Source organism: Anabrus simplex, chromosome 5 (genome assembly GCF_040414725.1).
Source record: "Anabrus simplex isolate iqAnaSimp1 chromosome 5, ASM4041472v1, whole genome shotgun sequence".
Taxonomy (NCBI): Eukaryota; Metazoa; Arthropoda; class Insecta; order Orthoptera; family Tettigoniidae; genus Anabrus; species Anabrus simplex.
In genome coordinates this window covers 359,001,633-359,024,712 of record NC_090269.1, presented here as the reverse complement: position 1 = coordinate 359,024,712, position 23,080 = coordinate 359,001,633, and the positions used below count along the sequence as shown (strand labels likewise).

General features: G+C 41.3%; 1 protein-coding gene across 1 annotated transcript in view; it reads left to right on the top strand.

Annotated features, from left to right (window-relative positions):
• The window catches only part of LOC136874538 (uncharacterized), a 149,043-nt gene that overhangs the window by 75,992 nt on the left and 49,971 nt on the right, over positions 1-23,080 (top strand). The window contains exons 7-9 of the mRNA XM_068227835.1: positions 172-414; positions 7,214-7,411; positions 15,400-15,550. Coding sequence (XP_068083936.1) covers positions 172-414; positions 7,214-7,411; positions 15,400-15,550 — 592 coding nt within the window. The remainder of the gene's footprint in view (positions 1-171; positions 415-7,213; positions 7,412-15,399; positions 15,551-23,080) is intronic.

Here is a 23,080-nt window from a genome sequence, read left to right as displayed (position 1 = left end):
TAAAGCTGGTGTCACGATATGACAAATGCCTACATCGTTTTGGTGAGTATGTGGAAAAATAAGTATGAAACTACTAAAGTTTTAGTGATGAAATCATTTTTATGCCAATGTGTCTTTTCTATAGCCCACCGGAGTTTGAGAAACTTATACCTTTTATAAATATCGTTCCAGAGCCAACGCACGTATGGATTGGTGGAGAACTACGCAATGACACTTGGCGATGGAGTAAGTCTGGAGAAGAGATCCCATCCGCCGATGGCCACGAGCCAGACCTTCACAAAAAATTCCCTCCGTGGTGTGAATGGGACAAGGATCCGGAAGCATCTTGCCTCAATCTCGACCGCAGGGAACACAGCAAGCCGATGATGTACGGACTCGGCTGTCGGAACAAGCAGCCGTTCATCTGTGAAGTGGGTAAATACAGTCATGAAACTTCTTAAAACAGTATCAAGATGATGTACTTCGTTTGTAAAGTGGGTCTTTATTCATCTGAATGGCTCAACACGTAGTACGATGCAGATGGTCACGAGATCATCTTCAACGGAACAGCTATGACAAATGCGAGATGTGTTCAAAATGAAACCGAACTTTTGCTATGGCATCTTTATTGGACAACATTTTAATCACTGCCCCCCCCCCTCAAAGTAGCCACCTCTACTGCCAGTACAATGTTTATATAGTCTCTTAAATTTTTGGAAAGCGTCCTAGAACACACTTTCTGAGATAGGGCGAGGTACCTTGTCGCATTGTCCTGAATCTCGTCTATGGTTTGAAAACGACATCCTTTCAACGTGGGGCGATGACCTAGATGTTAGATCCCTTTAAACAACAAGCAAGCCTTTCAACGTAATCTTAAGTTTTGGAAACAGGAAAAGGTCTGCTGAGGCTAAGTTCAGAAAATACGGTAAATGGGGCACGACGGCAGTGTGATGTTTTGCTACATAGCTGCTGACAAGGAACGACACGTGAGCCAGTGCATTGTCATGATGCAACATCCAAGTCTAATTTTCCCACAATTCAGGCCTCTTCCTGCACACAGCGACCCCTAAGCACTTTAGAATTTTTTCCTTTACGTCGCACCGACACAGACAGATCTTATGGCGACGATGGGACAGGAAAGGCTTAGGAATGGGGAGGAAGTGGCCGTGGCCTTAATTAAGGTACAACCCCAGCATTTGCCTGGTGTGAAAATGGGAAACCACGGAAAACCATCTTCAGGGCTGCCGACAGTGGGGTTCGAACCCACTATCTCCCGGATGTGAACTCACAGCCTAGAATTTCCTGGCAGACTTCCTTGTTTACCATCTGACCACGTGGTACGAATTTCTGATGGACAGTGCCTCTGGAGTCATAAAACACAACCAACATCACCTTAATCATTGACTGACTTTTTTTTTTAGGGCGAGGAGACCCTTTTCCCATCAAATGCGAAAGTTTTTCCAAGTTTGTAGCAAAAAATCACTTACACACACACACATACACGCACGCGTGCCTTCACGCGATGAGTTTGTGCATGTGCTCACTTCAGCGTCTGCAGCTCGCTCGCCCGCCAGCTAATAGAGCGAAACACAGTAAATGGCAGTTTGCTATCTTAACCTACCGCTACGTGCACTCAGTAGTCGTAGCGCTCCCCATGCCGGTTGACGCGCTACTTCAAAAATTTCTTTTTCTTTTTGAACACACCTCGTACATGCTCTCAGAATAGGTTATTAAATGGAAGAAAGTAATAGAAATAAAATTGTCCGACTAAGTGAATCAGACGGTCGAGTGCTGGCTTTCTGAGGTCCAGTTGGCGGGTTTAATCCCGGCTCAGTCCAGTGGTATTTGAGGTGCTCAGATACGACAGTTTCGAGTCGGTAGATTTAGAAAAAGCAGACAGACATCTCTAAGAAAGAAAATCATAATGAAAAGTCATGACACATAGATTCCAGAGAACTCCTTCAATACAAAACTCCAACTTTTCAGCTTTTCTGAAATTCATAAAAGTATTTAGTGTGACGTAAAACCATTATTATTATTATTATTATTATTATTATTATTATTATTATTATTATTATTATTATTATTATTATTATTATTATTATTATTATTATTATTATTATTATTATTATAGTTGCATGAAGTAAGAAGGGACAGGTGCACCTTATGGGCTTAGCATAGTAGTTCCCTATTCGTTGGTACGCGTTCAATTGACTTCTCAGTTCATACCTTCACCATTCTTTTGAGTACCGGGCGAATTGCCCGTGCGGTTAGGAGCGCGCAGCTGTGAGATTGCATCAGGGAGATAGTGGATTCGAACCCCACTGTCGGCAGCCCTGAAGATGGTTTTCAATGGTTTCCCATTTTCACACCAGGCAAATGCTGGGGCTGTAACTTAATTAAGGTCACGGCCGATTCCTTCCCATTCCTAGGCCTTTCGTATCCCATCGTCGCCATAAGACCTGTCTGTGTCGGTGCGACGTAAAACAAATAGCGAAAAATTCTCTTGAGTGGTCTGGAGCGGACTGTACACATCATCGTGTAGACCAATGCTGAGTAGCGCTGTAGATTTTAACCAATAATTAGATAAAATAAGTGACGTCTTTCCCATTGCTATAGATTTTAAGTGAGGCCTGTGTGTCGGAATTCTGTCCCGTAGGAATTCTTAAATGTCCTGGATTCTCCAACACGGTGTTGTAGCATTTAAACACCCTCAAATGCTACCGACCTCATCCGAGATTAAAACCCCTGTCTTGGGAACAGAACGGACAACGAGTAACCGACTATGCTTCTGAGATCAGCGGTGAAAATCACACTATCTGTCAGTCTGGAAATAATTTTACGTTGCTGTCCACTCATTTTTTGTACCAGCACTATAATAATAATAATAATAATAATAATAATAATAATAATAATAATAATAATATTCTTTTTACGTCCAACTAACTACTACGGTTTTCTGAGATGCCGGGGTGCCGGAATTTAGTCTCGTCTGGGTTCCTTTACGTGCAAGTAATTCTACCCACACGAGACTGACGTATTTGAGCACCTTCGAATACCAGTGGACTGAGCCAGGATCGAAGATTCCAGGTTGACTCCTTTGTACTGAAATGAAATGGATAAAGCTGTAGATGGTGACTATTTGATTGCTTTCTGCTGAGATGAAAATTCTGCATTTAATTTCAAAAAAAAAATTCTAGGAAGGATATTATTTAATAATGAATGGATTTAGGAAATGGTAAACCACACTAAAAGAGGCCACATACTTTTTAGGGTTGGTTCCTTTCTACTTAATGCCGTCCAATTAGCGACATTAAAACTGAAAAATCGATGCTACAGACGGGACAATCTCAGAAATACAAAAGAAGAACATGCATCCATATTTTGATAGTCGACGAGATATCTGAGATCCAGTACAACCAACAAGTGATATCGACACTCATGGCATGTTATTTGATATCGATAACAGCAATACGTTGATAAAATTAACCATAATAAGTACTTGATTTGATCCCGTATTGACTTGTCTAAATCTATTTAAAAAACTATTTACACCATTACACTCGATAAAATCTAATGCGCCTGACGATGGTTAAAGATTATTTAATATTCGATTTCTCAGCGCCTTCCGTTCCAACATTTTTATATTTCTAATACGTGTGTAGATTCTTGTCCGCCTCTGTGGTGTAGTGGTTAGTGTGATTAGCTGCCACCCCCGGAAGCCCAGGTTCGATTCCCGGCTCTGCCACGAAATTCGAAACGTGGTACGAAGGCTGGAATGGGGTCAACTCAGCCTCTGGAGGTTAACTGAGTAGAGGTGGGCTCGATTCCCACCTCAGCCATGCTGGAAGTAGTTTTCTGTGGTTTCCCACTTCTCCTCCAGGCAAATACCGGGATGGTACCTAACTTAAGGCCATGGCAGCTTCCTTCCCTCTTCCTTGTCTATCCCTTCCAATCTTCCCATCCCCCTGCAAGGGCCCTGTTCAGCATAGCAGGTGAGCCCGCCTGGGCGAGATACTGGTCATCCTCCCCAGTTGTATCCCCCGACCCAGATTATGAAGCTCCAGGACACTGCCCTTGAGGCGGTAGAGGTGGAATCCCCCGCTGAGTCCGAGTGAAGAACCGACCCTGGATGGTAACGAGATAAAGAAGAAGGAGAAGAAGAAGAAGTGTAGATTCTTATGAAACGAAAGGGAATAATTCACACTAAAGGTATTGATTATCTGTCTTGATGTGAGTAAATAAACAAAATAGGGTAGATATATAAGCTACCATGCAAGTAGATGACGATACGTTCCTAAGCTTATAAATTCAAAAATGCCTTTTCTTAAAAGATTATGATGACGCTTGTTGTTTAAAGGGTCCTAACATCTAGGTCATCGGTCCCTAATGGTGCGAAATGAGACGAAATGTAATGACAATTTAAAAGTCCAAAATCATCCACTGACCGGAATTCAAAACGTGATGATGAAGAATGAATGGGTGAATATGAATTTAAGACAATCAGTGGATCTGACCCGCAATGCCCCACCTTACCAGAAACTACCTTAAATACTAGTTAGCTTATATTATTGATATTATTATATTTTATTTATTTATTATTTATTTTGTTTCTTAATATTAAAGGGAGACGATGGACGTGGCATGGGGGACTGAGGATGACTGCCGTGGTGACGCTCCCTTGGGAGTGTCACGTTTCCGGAGTATCTGACGGGCCCCATGGCATGCCCAAGGAGTCTCGTGTTTCTTTTCGTTTGGTTGTCTGTGCATGGAAATGGGCTGTGTAAACATGTATCGGGGCTAATCGCCTGTTATATTTAAATAAATACTATACTAAATACTATACCATACCTTAAATACTATCTTAAAAGTATCTTATTACTGACCAAGGGACAGCTTGTAGAGCAAAATCCTGATTCGAGGATGCTTGTTGTCTAAAGGGGTACAAAATCCAGGTCAACGGCCCCTCGTAATGGTACTTATCGCTAGTACAGTAGAACCATGGTATTTCTCATCTTTCGATACTAATCAATAGTAGCGTAGACTGACGGTGTCTCACACATTATGGTACTACTCACAAGAATTGTACGTCCCACAAGTAACGAAAACCTAGGGTGTTTCTCACATAATGGCGCCACTCATAGACAACGCAAACCCATGGTGTTTCTCACCTAGGTGTACTAGGTAGAGAGAGAAAAAAAAAGAAAAGGAAAAAGGGATCCGTCACTTCGAATGAAGTAACGGAGGAAGAAAGGCAAGGGCTACGAAGGGCGTGAAAATGAAAGTCTCCTTAGGCTCGAGTGCTCTAATACCATCGGGGTAGGAAAAGAACAAGAGTTGACCAAGTGAGGTCGGACAGGATAGATGAAAGTGGAAGAAATGCCAGAACTCGGCTAAGGGCCCCGTGGTCACCGACCCACGTTCCCAAGTTGAGAGCCCCTGGGGTCCCTTTTAGTTACCTCTTACGGCAGGCAGGGGATACCGTGTGTGTATTGTTCATCTGCGTCCCCTACCCACAGGGGTTTCTATAAAAGAACTGCCTGCCACTACACGACTCTAACAGCACCAATCTCCAAGATACCTGGGTGTTCTTAGTTCTCAGCGAACCAGTTCATATGCACATCAGTACACGCATTGATAAGAAACTGCCTCACCGAGGCGGTAAAGGCGTGGTTGATTCACCTGGAAGGACGTGGGTTCGATCCCCCGTCGGGAAGTCGAAACTATTAAGAAACGAGATTTCCACTTTCGGAAGTGCACATGGTCCCGAGGTTCACCCATTCATTCTCCATCATCACGTTTTGAATTCCGGTCAGTGGACGATTTTGGACTTTTAAATTGTCATTACATTTCGTCTCATTTCGCACCTTTAGGGGCCGACGACCTAGATGTTAGGACCCTTTAAACACAGAGTCATCATAATCTCTTATAGAAAAGACAGTTTTCAATTTATAAGCTTAGGAACGTATCATCATCTACTTGCTTGGTAGCTTATACATCTACCCAATTTTGTTTATTTACTCACATCAAGACAGGAAATACAATACCTTTAATGTAAATTATTCCCTTGCGTTACATAAGAATCTACACTTCTTCTTCTTTATCTGGTTACCCTCTAGCGTCGGTTTTTCCCTCGGATTCAGCGGGGGATCCCCCTTCTACCACCTCAAGGGCAGTGTCCTGGAGCTTCAGAATCTGGGTCGGGGATACAACTGGGGAGAATGACCAGTACCTCGCCCAGGTGGCCTCACCTGCTATGCTGAACAGGGGCCTTGTGGGAGCTGGGGAGATTGGAAGCTATAGACAAGGAAGAGGGAAGGAAGCGGCCGTGGCCTTATGTTAGGTACCATCCCGGCATTTGCCTGGAGAAGAAGTGGGAAACCACGGAAAACTAGTTCCAGGATGGTTGAGGTGGGAATCGAAACCACCTCTACTCATTTGACCTCCCGAGGCTGTGTGTAACCGTGTTCCAGCCCTTGTACCACTTTTCAAATTTCGTGGCAGAGCCGGGAATCGAACCCGGGCCTCCAGAGGGTGGCAGTTAATCACACTAACCACTACACCACAGCGGCGGACATGTTTAAATTTTGACCTCCGAAAAATATCTAAATGTGGAAGCAATTTTCATGACGGTGCCGACCACGATTCGAGGTATTTTTTGTGGCTAAACGGTGATTTGTATCGCAAAACGGATACCACATTCGGCACCAATCATGATGAGATCTGCAACTTTGGTCCTATGATTTTAGTCGTATCTCGATTCCTTATGTACGTCAATTTTGTACTTTTTCCATAATTAATTTTACTGTTTGGCAAACTTATGAGTAATGAAATTCGGCAGGCTCATTGGCACGTCCGTGGGCCATATGCAAGCCAAATTGCATGATTCTAGCTGCCGTGTATATGTAGGAAAACGAAAGAAATATTTGGGGACTGTATTCAAAGTACAGTACCTGTACCTAAGTTTCTAAACCAAACTAAGGTGTAACCGATACAGATACGGCGAAACTTCACAGAACTGAAATTGAAGGCAATTTGTTTCATACGGGAAAAATGAGTCAATGATGTTATCAAGTGTAACTGAAGCGGACAAATATCGATAGCTTTTGTTTGTAAAACTATATGCCAGTGTGTGTGTATAAATATTTAAAATGTATTTTATCTTTAAAATTCAGTAATATAATTTAATCTCCGTAAAGATGATCATACCCTAATTGAATTTCTTTAATTGTAGATTGTAGGGATCCCGGCTTGGTACCCCACGGTAACTGGACGTGTAGCAGTGAGATAGCACCTGTAGTTTTGAGCCCAGAGCCAGCTTGTGAACTGGAGTGTGATCCAAACTACGTGCTGGTGGGAAGTAACGTCGTTCAGTGTCTCCCTCAGGGCTGGGTGGGACATGACAACAGTACCTCCTTTCCAAGGTGTCTCTGTGAGTATTTCAACGTTATTATTATAGTTTTCCCTCAAGGTGTCTCCGCATTAAAACTAATTAAGGGGAATTTGTACAATATTAAAGCGCTTTACCACAGATTCTTCATATTAAAATTCTCCCCTGTGATTGGTAGCGTTAAATATTGATATCTTGCAAGGTGTCGGTGAAGAATAACAGTTCCCCGCGATGTTTGTCTACATTATTGTGACTACAGCTTCTTCATCAGGTATTTACGTATTAAAATATTCCCGGAGTGCCTTCACAATAATGAAATACCATACCAGGTTGTGTATCTGTCCATTATACCTTTAGTCGATTCCCAACTGTGTATTTGTACTAAACCTACAGACCTTTCTCCAGGTTTGTCCACATTATATCTATAGTCCCTTCTCCAGGTTTGTCTTCATTATATCTATAGTCGCTTCTCCAGGCGTGTCTATATTATAGCTATAGTCCCTTCTCCAGGTTTGTCTGGATAGTCCCATTTTTAGGTGTGTCTACGCTATAAGTTAGTCTCCTCTCTAGGTATGTCCCTTCTCGAGGTGTATCTACATAATAACCGCGGTAATCTGTGTTCTGACTATAGTCACTTCTCTTTCATGGTGCATCTGTACGTTGTGCCTATAGTCCATCTGTGTGTGTGCATGTTTATGTGACAAATGTCTACACATATAAATACATGACTTACCTTAAGGCAAGTTCCTAAATCATAAACAGATATTTCGTCTGATAGAACGTGAATTTAAGGTAAGTTATCTACTTCTTTCTAATAGCCTTTCAATTCCTTAGACATTTCTTGAAACTTGATATCGATTAACTTTAGATACGGAAGGGGAGGTAAAGCATCTGCCAGTTTTCTCTGCGTCTCGTACCTTCTATGGAAGAGTTCTCTATTCTTCGAAGTAACATATCCCCCTTCACAACTCAACCAAAGCAATTATATTCATTCAGCTTCATTCAACACGTTTAGGACGATCTCCTCTTCTTCATTGTTAATACTCTGCTACCATTTTCCCTCCTGTTACTACCTGGAATAGTTTACACTACTTTCATATCTGTTGATACCAGATTATGAATAATAATAATAATAATAATAATAATAATAATAATAATAATAATAATAATAATAATAATAATAATAATAATAATAATAATTTCGTGTGGCTATTTCTAGCCGAGTGCAGCCCTTGAGGGTGGGCGGCATCTGCCATGTGTAGGTAACTGCGTGTTATTGTGGTGGAGGATAGTGTTATGTGTGGTGTATGAGTTGCAGGGATGTTGGGGACAGCACAAACACCCAGCCCCCGGGCCATTGGAATTAACCAATGAAGGTTAAAATCCCCGACCCGGCCGGGAAGCGAACCCGGGACCCTCTGAACCGAAGGCCAGTACGCTGACCATTCAGCCAACGAGTCGGACAGATTATGAATAAAATATTGGGAACGTAATAGCTGAGCGAGATCGTTATTAGGTTCTCGTTAAGACAGTCACTGCTCAAACTCCTGCCAACACTTAATTCCACACGAGGTTTTATAACTATAATCACTAGGGAGATAGAATAAGCTGCATTTATATTCGTCTAGTACTAACGGTCCGGCAAACAAATTATATAGGGAGAGTCGCATGAGTTTGCAAAGAATTGAAAGGCTCTGCCCCTGATGTTTATGCAACTCGTTTAACACAAGCGCTGTGCGGTCTAAGCTAATCTTCCTTATTGTTCATTAGTTAGGCCTACTGTACCGTTGTTAAAAACGTTGTTAAAAATCTGGCCAGATGGCAGATATCCTATCAGTTGTTTACCTAGTTTTCTCGTTGAACCTGTTATTGCGTCACCTGATCTGAACTTTCACGCTTGCACTCTGTGTGTTCTGGTAGCATTTTAACTTCCTCTAACTGCCCTACTGCATAGATATCCGCTCTTTAAACATCCAAGTAGAACTACAAACTGGTTTGTTTTTATGATACGTAAAATGTTTTATTGGTCAGATGATTCCGGTCAGATGATTCCTGTAGTTTTTTATTCCCCACTTCCATTATTTATGTCACAATAACTCTTCACAAATGGTCGTATAAGAAACAACTTCTGACAATTGACAGTTGCGAGACATGAGAAAATTTCCTTAATTTCATTCTTAAAGGCGTCTCCACAATTCAGCGGTTGCCTTGTGGTCCTCTTCTCCATTAATCATGTATTTCCAAAATCCTGTCCGGTTCCATGGCTAAATTGTTAGCGTGCTGGCCTTTGGCCGAAGGGGTCCCGGGTTCGATTCCCGGCAGGGTCGGGAATGTTAACCACAATTGGTTAATCCCGCTGGCTCTGGGACTGGGTATATGTGTCGTCTTCATCATCAGTTCATCCTCATCATGACGCGCGGGTCGCTTACGGGTGTCAAATCAAAAGACCTGCATCTGGCGAGCCGAACTTGTCCTTGGACACTCCCGGCATTAAAAAAGCCATACGCCATTTCATTTTCCAAAATCCTTCTTGAAGACCTCTGGTACTGATTCTTCTTCCTACCGAGCGAGATGGCCGTGCGGTTAGGGTAACGAAGCTTTGAGATGTTGGGTGCGAATCCCAACGTCGCACAGTGTGCCGAATCCCCGATCTAGGTGGAAAAAATTAATAACGTCGTTAATAGTCCTGGGATCCTATTAAAAGTTGGCACTATACCGTTTTCGAGGTCGCTGAATTCATATCTGGCATCGTCTAAAGTGTACGATGTTCGGGGGTAAATATATAGGGGTGAGGGGCAAGGGGAGATTGAAAAAATGACCGAAAGCAACAAAAGAATCGTCCATTTACGGGAGTAAAAACACGATTTGGATGTGTATATTATAGTTTATAACAGTGGTAAACATACTATTGAAAACTGGATAAAATATGAATAACAATGAGAATTTCAGTCCAGTATTCTTGTTACACCTTATTTGAGGGAATAGACGAAGGCATTGTATGTAAATTCTTCCAGATTGAAAACGTATTTTAAATACGTAGTTTTAGTAAAACATACCTTACACACGAAAACAATATTATATATATTATATTTCCATATAAAAAAGGTTAAGATTACACTCAGAAACATTTCATAAAAAACGTGAAAGGGTCATGTTACAGTATTTGCAAGTAATTGCCTCATCAATCTCATCATGTTCATAATAACAACAACATGTCCAATGTTCAATCGTCCCCTGATTCGTCTGTAGAGTCCAGAGAATCGTAGTCGTTGCTATACTGGTCTTCTTCATTTGATGTGAAAGGATCTTGGGAGTCAGTAAGTAACTCAATAGCTTCCATAGGTAGATTACCAGGAGTTTTACGTGGCATTGTTCGGTACTTGTTTATTAAGGGATTTGATGTAATCAACAACATCTTAAGCTGCTACATTTTTGAGTATGAAGTTCACGAAACCTCCGACAATCTTTATTTCTAGCTTCTTGAGCTTCTTCAGATAAAGTTCCTATTGGCACAAGAAAATGTTTAATTACTTGAGTAATGTGTACTAATATGGTATGCACAGTTACGGGCATATAATTCCATGGATATAGTTTGACATACAAAGCCGCAGTTTGCGCACGAAATTCTTTGAATTTATTCACATTTATTTCAGAGCCAGAAGAAAGAGCAGCTAGTAATACACGATATCTTTTTATTAAGCCTTCATCTTTTCCCGCTTGATCGAAAAGAATCTTCAGCAGCAAACGCGACTTCCTCCAAACTATGCGATTCGGTAATATCTCAAACATTTTGCTTCTTCGTCTTTATGGAAGAGTCCTTAAATTCCTTAGGGTGACGGCCGGCTTTGTTAGGTACACAACTTGTTTTTGGATCATACGCTGGATCAATGTCGTCTTGTTCACTTAACACGATGAAATCCGTCACATTTCCCTAATCACCGAATTTTTCTCGGAATCGTTGTTCTCTTCTTCCTGCACTCTCCCATTTTTGTTGATATTACGGGATATCAATTTAATGTTGTTTCTTACCTCCAGAAATTGAGTGTCAGTAAGATTTGTAGGCTCTAATTTATCCATAACATATTAAAATATGATTTCTAAATGCCCCTTTTTACGACATGACCGCCACGCGTTGAAATATTCTTCTCGCGGTAACGCCCACATAGGCACTGAAAATAAGAAAATAAACCATCATGCACATTCGTGCGCAACCAAACCACTACAGATCCTGAATCTACATTAAATTTCCCATCGAATGACGTTTAAAGTAAAGTGGCACTATGAGGCACTCATAAAGTTTTTTTCGAGCAAACCGTAAAAACAATCTAATTTTCTACAACTGCTTCCTTTTACAACGCACTGTAAATAACTTGTTTACTGCAGAACGCTTGTATTATGCTTAAAATGAGAACACATACCTCTTTTCACTATTCCATGAACCACAGAATACAACACCTCGTTGAACTTACTAGAAACACAAGGTTCGGTTCTCTCCGACACCTCCTATCAACTCAGTTGATAACTGCAAGGAAGATGTTTCAGAACCTGTCCCCTCCATCCTACGTACCAGAAAGCGAAAAGAAAGACTGAAGGTCAACATCTGGTTTGTTTACTATCGAATGAGCCAGGTTGCGCTTTGATTGGCGACAGTGAATTTTTTCCACCTAGATATGGGATTCGACACACTGTGCGTCGGCAGCCCTGGCTTCCCATTTTCACACCAAGCCAATATTGGGGTTGAACTTTAATTAAAACCATGGCCGCTACCTTCTCAATCCTAGTCCTTCCCCATTCTTATATAGCCAACAAACTTCAATGGGTTCCTGCGACCTTAAACCACTAGAAAAAAAAATCTTCCTCTCCATACTGACCGAGGGTGGCCGTTTTTCTTTTTCTTTATTTTATTTTTATTTTTGCTACCTGGTTAACGTCGCACTAACACATCGAAGGTTTTCGGCGACGGAGGGATAGGGAAGGGCTAGGATTGGGAAGGCAACGTCCGTGGCCTTAATTAAACTACAGCTCCAGCACTGATGCCCGCACATTTGTCACCACAAATCACGGACATTTGCAGTCAATGAGATGTGTTTGTGCCCGGGTTGTGTCGGCCGAGGTGCGAGAAGTAACTGTCTCCGGAGAAGTACGGTCATCCTCATCACTCTAGTCGACCAAAATATTCTGTGTACTCAAGTTTGGAGGTTGTTTATGAAATAAGCAATAGGCTTGCAGAAAATTCAGTAACACCACCAGATTCCTCGTTTCATTTCACGTTAGGTCATGTGGATTTGGAATGTGTAATTTACATTTTAATATTTTGTTATCGTAATTGGAACGCAATGAGTGCCCGTTTCTAAGCGCATTTCAACTTTAAGACATTGTTTCCCTAAATAATGCGCGCGAGAGAATAATGTTGTTCTCGAAGCGAGCGGGCAGGAGCCCAGGCAGGTTAGCGGGGATGACCCAAAATTAAGCTAAGGAGCCCCAACCCTTGCTGAAGTGACCTCAAATGAATCGTTTATTTCAGAAACCACCTAAGTGACACTTTTATCAAAATTGAGTTTTTGACTGGATAGTACTATTCGGAGATAAATACATTGTTTTTAGCAGAAACAACTCAGTTTCCATATAAACAATGCTGTCAGGCAGCTGTGTAAATAATGTGTTTATTTCAGAAAGAACCTAATCGCCGTCGCTTAGGTTCTTTCTGCGGTAAATTTATTCCTCTACTCATGACGGTTGGTGGTCCTGTTAGGATAACCTGTTTTGTGATTCGCAGAATCACACAGTTGTGCAGTTCATATTGAATTTCTGTGACAGAGATCGGTTTGAGATGATTACGTATAACTTCCCTGTCCGTGTGCACTCTTTATCGCCTTGTGACAGGGATTTCGGAAGTATTAAACGGCTCTTGAGGAAGGTGGACAGAATCTATACTGCAGATGAGTACGCTGAGCTCATGTTAAAGGCAAGTGTGTCTGGACGTTTTTCCGTTTATCATCTTACCTCGAACAATATCTTCAGTTTTAAACATTGGTGGCCTACATCGTACAAGAAAATAACAAACTCTAATGAAACATCAGGCAGGGAAGTACCAAGAGCACCTAAGGAGCCATTCAGGGTTTCTAGTTACAGTTTCTGTACTCTAAAGGTACTCCAGGACAAGTTGTGGCAAAGGCGTTCATTGGAGGACTTTCATCTACTACTAAAAACTGACAGCCCATCTGAGCTACCTTCCTTATTCTTTGGGAAAGGTAAGTTGATTACAATAATATTAATAAAGGGATATAAATTATTATTAAAGGGATATAAAATTATTGAGCAAGTAAAAATATTTTTTGGCCTATAATAACTTTATAAATTTTACTGGGTTCTGCACAGTGCAGTTTTTTATTTCATGTTGCAATCAACAAAAAGTAGAAGACATGAGCATATTAATGGACTACACCGTTGGTTATGAAGACTTTTATGACAGTATCATTCAATGGCCAACAACCGAGAGAGAACCTGCTGAGGATATGCCAGAGGCTGAATAAAGCCGGAAAGGGTTTTATTGTTCTAATTTGTATTTTGTGGTTCATTAACTAATGTCTATTAAATTTTAATGAATAGAACGGTGTTATTTACGTAACCTTTCATCTTAAAACTTGCATAGATTAATCAATTCGCTGTTTTTTAAACAATTGCTACAAAAATTAACAGGAAAAGTTGTTTATTTCAGAAACAACCCACGTGCAACGTTATTTTTAAATTGTTTATGGCATTTAAAAAATGTTAAATCTTATTTCATGTTTAGTACACTTTTCTAGCACATTACAGTTTAATTTTAAAAATTTAGGAGATCAGACTTCAACTTATACACCCACACAGTTTTTTTCATTTTCCCAACAGTTTGAAAAAGTGCACTTAGGTGGTTTGTGCAATTAGCGATTCAAATATCCTGTGAGTGCTGGGAAATGTCTGTCCGTGGGCACAAGTATATCTCAATGACTGCAAATTTCAGATGACCGCGTATCTCCTCGACTGCTAATATCCGGCAACCCCAGTATTTACCTGGTGTGAAAATGGGAAACCACGGAAAACCATCTTCAGGGCTGCTGAAGGTGGGATTCGAACCTACTATCTCCCAAATGCAAGCTTTCAGCTGCATGAACCTAACCGCACGGGTAACTCACTCGGTTATTTCTTCCTTCCTTCCTTCCTTCCTTCCTTCCTTCCTTCCTTCCTTCCTTCTTTCTGGTTGGAGATGAGTTCATAACATTTTAAACCATCTCCAAAGAGGCATCCTTTGAACAGGTCCATACCACTTTGTTGGCCAATATTTTAGGCAGTCCAAAATATCCTCCCTTAGATTTTACTACTCCAATAACACATTCATACTTGGAGAGAAATATGCTGACTCGTCGAATACCATTCATCTCCAATCCTCTACACTATTAAAAAGCTAGGGGCAAGCGTTAAAGGCATATGAGAAGTATCCAACGCGTTGTGCGGCGTTGTCCGACTAGATAGGTAGCCGTGTAGAAGCGTGAGTCCAGTACGCAAGAACAAGGTTAAAATCATGCAGATTATTTTTATTATTATTTTTCTACTTGCTTTACCACACAGATAGGTCTTATGGCGACGATGGGATAGGAAAGGCTTAGGAATGGGAAGGAAGCAATTGGTTTTTTTGTTTGCAAGTTGCTTTACGTCGCACCGACACAGATAGGTCTTATGGCGACGATGGGACAGGAAAGGGCTAGGAGTGGGAAGGAAGCGACCGTGGCCTTAATTAAGGTACAGCCCCAGTATTTGCCTGGTGTGAAAATAGGAAACCACGGAGAACCATCTTCAGGGCTGCCGACAGTGGGGTGTGAACTCACCATCTCCCGAATGCAAGATCACAGCTTCGCGCCCCTAAACTCACGGCCAACTCGTCCGGTAAAATAATGCAGGTAATAATCTTATCTTGTGGGTGTTGGTTCTTAAATTGTTTAAACTCTTGCACCTAGTATTATTTAAGTGATATCAATGGACTCCTTACGTCCCAGGTGCTCGAGTAGTTGCTCGCAGTATGATCCGCAACCTGCAGGCGTACGGGAGTAAGGGGCTGCTCTTCGTGTTGGATAATCTACGACGAGGTGATGGACAGCGTCTACCTGCAGCTCTCCAATTCATCAGTGGCATCGTCAGAGCTTTCCCGTAAGTATCATTCTTACTTCTAACAGAATGATGGAATTTCGTAAATACGTCGGAAACAACGTGGACCGGGCATGTGAGTGTTAAAGAGTTGGTTATACTGATCAATAATTTGAAAAAATTAAATCGATATCTCGCGTTGTAGTCATTTTATCAGTCGCTGAAGTTAGCCAATCAGATCACTCCGCGGGTGAATTCAAATGGGCTATGCGAGCCTGTGTTGCTAAATCGCGTGGCTTGAGATCGGCTTTAGAGGACCCGTCGAAGAAAAAGAACATCGCTAGTGGAGGGATTTAAACATGGTCCTCCGAGGTGGTGGTGGTGGTGGTGATTATTGTTTTAATAGGAAGTACAACTAGGCAACCATCCTCTATATAACACTAATCTAAGAGAAAAATGGAAGGGAACCAACACTTCGAAAAATAAAGGTATCGGCTAAAGAAAGACAAGGGCCACAAAGGGCGCGGAAATGAAAGACCTCCTAGTCCTCGGAAACCTAATAGCATCAGAGTCGGAAAAACAAGAGTTGCACAAGGGAGGTCGGGTAGAATAGATGAAAGTGGGGAGCCTGGCACAAGTAAGTGGAAGCAATAGCAGGACTCAGCTAAGGGTCGCCAACCCACGCTCCAAAGTTCAGAACCCCTGGGGCCCCTATGTCGCCTCTTACGACAGGCAATTCTACCACCCCCACCCACAGAGGGAACGGACCTCCGAGCTAACAGGATGGTGCCATAGTAGCAAGCACGCTACATGACACTAGCTGAAACCCACGACAATTGGATTCGGGAGTTTCTACTATATCGGCAGGCTTACTTGGCAACCACCATTCCCAGTAGAGATGGGGAATTTTCATTATAAAGACAGGTCTCTTTTCCTAATGCCAGTCACAATCGCGTTGAGGATATTCGATTATACTCGAGAAATGCAAAGTTATTTAACGTATCAACAATCGAGACACAACAATAGGTCACAGGACCAAAATTTTAGATCTCTCCAAATTGAACGGCGATTGTGCTATCTGTTTTTTAATACGATTTACCGTTTAGCCACCAACTACCCCGAAACGAAGGTCTTGGTATGGCTCTCAAGCCGGTCTAAGCCACTGGCAAATTTAGCAACACCACCTCGCAGATCCCATTTGAATTTGCTAGCGAAACGATCTCATTCGTTAAATTCAGCAGCTGATAAAATGACAACGGTGCGAGATATCGAATTATTTTTTCAAATTATTTATTAGTATGACCAACCCTCTGACTCTCTTCTTATACACGGTTCACGTTGTTTCCAAAGCCCCCTGTACAATTCTCTCATACTATGACAGCAAATCGAGAAATATTAGTGTGATTGAGTAACAGAAGTATATATTCAGTACAATAGGTTATGCTTGGAGCGGACCAGCATTAACTCTCGCTGCTCCGTGTCACGGCGCCACTGTCGGTCAGTGAAAATGGCTGGTGTTCTCAACACGTTTATGTCGTACTAGTAAATGTGCCCGTACTTCGCTAAGGCATTCTATATCGTACACGGATTTCTCCTTAAATTACTGTAAAGTTAGTGAGTAAGGTTACATTAAATTGCATGTCTCCTAGCGGTATCAGAGAAACAAAACAGGAAGGACGCCACACGTGGTTTTCGTTGTAAGGTAGGCATTGGGGAAGTTTTGTTGATAATGGTAGGCCACACTTAGGCCTATTCCTGGCAATAACAATAGAGTTCGGGAGTTTCTACTATAACGGCAGGCTCACTCGGCAACCGACATTCCCAGTAGAGATGGAGAGTTTTCATTATAAAGATAGGTATCTTTTCCTAATGCCAGTCACAGTCGCGTTGGGGATATTTGATTATACTCGAGAAATGCAAAGCTATTTAACGTATCAATAATCGAGACACGACACCGTCATTAAAATGCATCCATATTTCGATATTTTCCGGGACCAGAAGTTATACATTTGAACAGCTTGAAATTTTTTCTCAAACAAAAGACTGTCCCGGTTTCGGGATTAAAACTCGCATACACACAGATTAATTAACGAAGAAAATAATACAGTTAAGAAAGTGGAAATTAACAGAAAATAGAATTATAACTGAGGACAGACGGATAGGACAAATATGTAAATATCAAGTGAATGTATTGGAAAAATGCCCCGCATGAAATTGTGATGGTATAAGTTACGGATATAAGAAGGAGGTAGCAGAGGAAACATTTAGGGGCAGGGATTCTTGGGTAAACAGATAAGAAGACGACTTACGGCGTTATTAAGCCTAAAGGAGCAAGGCAGAGGCAAGAAATTAAAGCGAAAAACAGAAGTAGGATAGAAATAGAGTAAAAATTATAGCACATGCCAGATAATACCTTACGGTGTGAAATAATGGGTTACACTCCGCTGTACTCTTCAAATACCAACAACGCCCCTTAGTGCTATACGAAGACAATTGTAACCTCCAACGGTATTCCGCCGATATCCCGCAGAATGGCCGACGACGTCTCTCTTGCTTTCTACCCAAGGAACAACCACGAGTTTACGTGAATGATGACGAAAATGGCGATACGTTAAGCCCCAGCTGGCAAGCAGTCAGGAGACGTTGCCATGGTAACCTGTAGGTTCGTTGTCGGTCTGTCGGTCACTCAATGCAGAGCATGAGACACGCAAAAAATAGTAATTTTCTCCTTCACTTGAAGAGTAACCGAAATTATGTACACAACAAAAGTTATTTATAGTGAAGGGACGTTTCACATATAGTCTACGGATTTTACATAAAATCTATAGTATAAGAGAAAATGTAATAAAACTTTTCTTGTTTTTCTGTAAACTCCCCGTCTATTCAGAGATTTTTAGGTCATACGCATATCAAAACCTTCCTCGGGATGATTATACTCTAAATGTGAAGTTTGGTCTAGATCTATCCGGCCGTTTCGCCGTGATGATGGAACAGACATGAAAATTAAAAACCACTGATACGGTCTTAAGTTGACCTAAAACGGATAAATATCTGAAAAGTTTGCAAACAAACTAAATTAAAGACAGCGGACCTCCCTACTTCATTTATATGGATAAGCAGCGACGTGTTATTCGTTTTCTGTGCAACAAGGGAGGAATGCACATCGAAATTCATAAGTAAATGCAGCCGACATACGGGGCCTCTCTTATAAATCCAGACTGAGCGCATGGTGTTTATACTCTGCGTTATAGCAGCTGCCCCAGACCAACTTATGTCGCATGCGGCCGCTCTGCTTTAAGCGTGTATACAATCTTACATGAAATCTCACCTTATAAAAGATACCAGGGACTTCATAAATACCATCAGGATTTTCTGCACACCAATAATGAGAGTTATGACTGTTCATACGACCATTACGCTGAAACCAGGTAAGTCGAACAAACGATCATTAAATGATGCAAGATACCACTGACAATATCTCACTCCGGTGGCTGGATCAGCAGGTTTTAAGAAACAGGCCCGTGTAAACCTGTACAGATTGATGTGTAACAGTTTTGTAACTCTGCGTGCAGAAGACACTCAAATCCCTACTTGTTGTGCTAATTTTGTGATTGGTTTATTCGGTGACCGTTCAAGATTCGTACCAATGTCATCTAGCTGTTCCTCTGTTAAAACTGTTCATGTGCGCGCATGTGTTTTTATTGAGTAATGAGCCGGTAGTTTCAAATGTATTTACAATTACGTGAATCTGTGCTCATGAAGGTGGCACTTCACAAGGAAATTGCTGAACAAATGCATCACGTACCCGTCGAGCTGACCCGTACTTTTGCATACGAAAATACGGTGTTGCAATGATAACTGCCTCGCCATGTTAACAGCTGAGACTCAGACTGGCTGTTGATGCTAGGTCGAATACGTGCGCACTCCGTACAAGGTCAAGAACTATGCGCGCACCTTCCGTACAGCTGCCCAGCTCTGGGAGAATAAAAACGCCGCTGGAAGGTCTAGGTTTTTAAGAGAGTGTATAGGAAGACTAGCTGATGTACCCGTGCTTCGCTACGGAATTCTGCATTGCATACGGATTTCTAGTGTACACGTTGCGAGCAAGATTGTATTAAATTGTATAGCTCTTAACGTTACCCTGGAAACGCGACAGGGAAGTCGCCAAACATCTTTTCTGATATGAAGACTGAGTTAGGGAATTTTTTTTCACTGTAATGGTAGACCCGCTTGCCTACCATCAGTCACAATCAGGTTGGGGAGTTTTCATTATAATTGTAGACACTCACTCTCCACCTGCCTTTTTACATCGTCTGAAAGAATGTCTTAGTGGTTTTCCCAACTGAAATGAACATATATTACAATGACGTCAGTAGGAATGGCGCAACTAAAAGCAAAGCAATCTATGCCCTTTTACTAATCTGTTTCCTACGAGTACCCAATGAGTCGGAAAATATCAATTCACTACACTGGCGGCGGAAAAATATATCTGACTTGGAGGCAAATTTCTTCTCCAAGCCAGAGGAGAAACCCCTCTTCACTGATAATTTGGAATAAAATGAATGTAGAATTTAATAAACGTGAAGAGGAAGAAGCTTTTTATCGGCTCTTTCCATGGTTGAATTTTGAGTTAAGTGAATTGTGGTGCTATAATTTGGAATAGGTCTAAATTGTTATTCTAGACCAGGTCATACTACTACTACTACTACTACTACTACTACTACTACTACTACTACTACTACTACTACTACTACTACTAAGTCAGCCTCTGCCTTAAGTATGCACACTGCTCATTCAAAACAGTGCGTCAGAGTAGGGATCGAATAACTGGAACACCGTACTGTGAAGAAACAGTGTGTTACGTACCAGCTGTATCAGAAAATGTCTGAAACAGAGGAATGGCATGCTGAAGAAGAAAGTTTTCTAACTCCCCGGCTATTTCCCGCCAATATTCAGTCAGGCTTTTTTACTCGATACGCAGCAGTAATCCCATCTATCGGAGTTGAGAGGCAGCATAAGGGACAAATAACATCACAACAAACAATGGTCAATGAAATGTTATTGTTGATCAATGTTATGCCCCTTCAATATTGTAGGCCTTCACATTTAGTTTTCTTCCGACTCTGAAATACCACTCACCATAGTCGGTACAGTAAAACTGAACAAAACATAAATGATCGGAAATTGTATTCTTTGTAACTTTTGTTATCTAGCACTTTTCAATAGGACCAAAAACATAGGTATTTAAAAATTAAAATTTAGGCGCCTTCCCCTAAACTACAATTTCATCCAGGGTGAATAACATTGTTTATAGCTTAGACTGTAGTTTCTTATTCCCCGACTCTCTATACTGATTTTCATTAAATTCTGTCAACCCATTTCCTCGTGGCTCGGCGTCGTTATGGACTTAGCAAAAAAATACAAATTCATGAATATCTGTGTTATCATAGCCGGTACGGTAAAAATGTATAAGACATAAATGATCGGAAATTTAATTCTATAAAACTTTGATTATGTTGTATTTATCGATACGATCACTAATAATATAAATATTTGAGAATTAAATTTTAGGCCTTCCCCTAAACTACCATTTACTTCAGCGTGAATACAATAATGTATAGCTTGGGTTATAGTGGCTCATTCTCCGACTCTGTATACCAGTTTTCAATGAGATAGGACCACTAATGACGTAAATATTTAAGAATTAAATTTTAGGTCTTCCCCTAAAATACCATTTGACTCAGTGTAAATACAATTATTTACAGCCTAGGTTATAGCAACTTATTTTCTGACTTCGCATACCAATTTTTATTAAGATAGGACTACTAATAATGTAAATATTTGAAAATTAAATTTTAGGCCTTCCCCTAAACTACAATTTCTAAGAGCGTGAATAAAATTATGTATAGCTTAGATTGTAGCGGCTTATTCCTCGACTTTGCATACCGATTTTCATTAAATTATCTTTAGCTGTTTTCTAGTGATGCGTGTACATACATAGGCTTACATACATACATACATACATACATACATACAGACAGACAGACAGACAGACAGACAGACAGAAATTACGGAAAAGTAAAAAGTGCATTTCCTTGTTAGTGTGGACATGACCGATACAGAAATACCATCCTTTTCAAATTCTGAGCAATGTACAGACAAAACTCTTATTTTATATAGAAGTGTGTGGTGGTGATGGTGATGCGAGTTCACTAATGTCCGAGAAGACCTACAACCTGTCAGTGACCGGGTCAGTGATGGGATGAATGAAGCCCCCATCTAGCGGCGAGGATATGAATTGTACCGGCTGCCAAAGCCTCTCGCACTCCTCTGCGCCAATTATTAATGACTGACAGATGAAATGATATTCGAGGGAGTTTCTGGAATGAAAGATGACAGGAAAAACCGGAGTACCCGGAGAAAAACCTGTCCCGTTTGCGCTTTGTCCAGCTCAAATCTCACATGGAGTGACGGGGATTTGAACCACTCTATGCAGTGGTGAGAGGCCGGTGCGCTGCCGCCTGAGCCACGGAGGCTCAAACTGCGCTGTTGCAGAGTGTAAAAATATGGTATGTAAAACTGAGAATATAATTTATCACGGCTTACCAAATAAATTGCCAGCCCCGCGGTGTAGGGGTAGCGTGTCAGCCTCTTACCCGTGGGCCCTGAGTTCGATTCCCAGTCAGGTCAGGAATTTTTACCTGGATGTGAGGGCTGGTTCGAGGTGTATTCAGCCTACGTGATTGCAATTGAGGAGCTATCCGACGGTGAGATGGCGACCCCTGTCTAGGAAGCCAAGAATAACGGCCGAGAGAATTTGTCGTGCTGACTATACCTCATAATCTGCAGGCTTTCGGTCTGAGCAGCGGTCGCTTGGTAGGCCATGGCCCTTTCTTTCTTTTGAAGCTGTGATAATTATCTATAGTAAGTTTGATACTAACTGTCCTTTATGTTAAATTTAAAGTGTTGAATTCAATGTTTACCTCATTTATATGCCTATTAGTTCGAGTACTTCATAAAAGGATATTTTTCTCAATTTCGCAATCGCCGCTGTGACTGTATGTGTATCATTAGAGCTACAGATGTGAGGCCGCTATACTTTCGTATTAATTTTAAATGATAAATGGTATGTTCTCTGAAGATACATGACTAATAAGTGGAGTGTAATTAAAATATCTAACAAGATTAAAAACTCTCTCAGCTAACTGTACCCTTTAACACATAACGCATTGAATCTGGCGGTAGCACTACCCTCGGAGTGACGTCATGCGCACCATTGACAGAAACCTATGGGCGACTCTTAACTGCAGCTTTCTCCGGTAGGCGGCTAAGTGACCTCCCATGTGTTGCTACTGTGCTGAAGTGCTATCGTTCACAGATCCAAGCAAGACTGCCAGATCACCACCCAACTGAATGAGTATCGATCTTTGGCTCGATAACAATACACTCATCGCTCATCGCTGTATATTAAATCTATCATTCTGGTGGTTCTGCAGCTCTTCAGATCGTATTATGAAGCCGCGCCTGCTGAAGAGCATTGCGTACAAGACTAGTATTAGAACAATCCTCCTCTATAGCTTAAATTTGAAATCG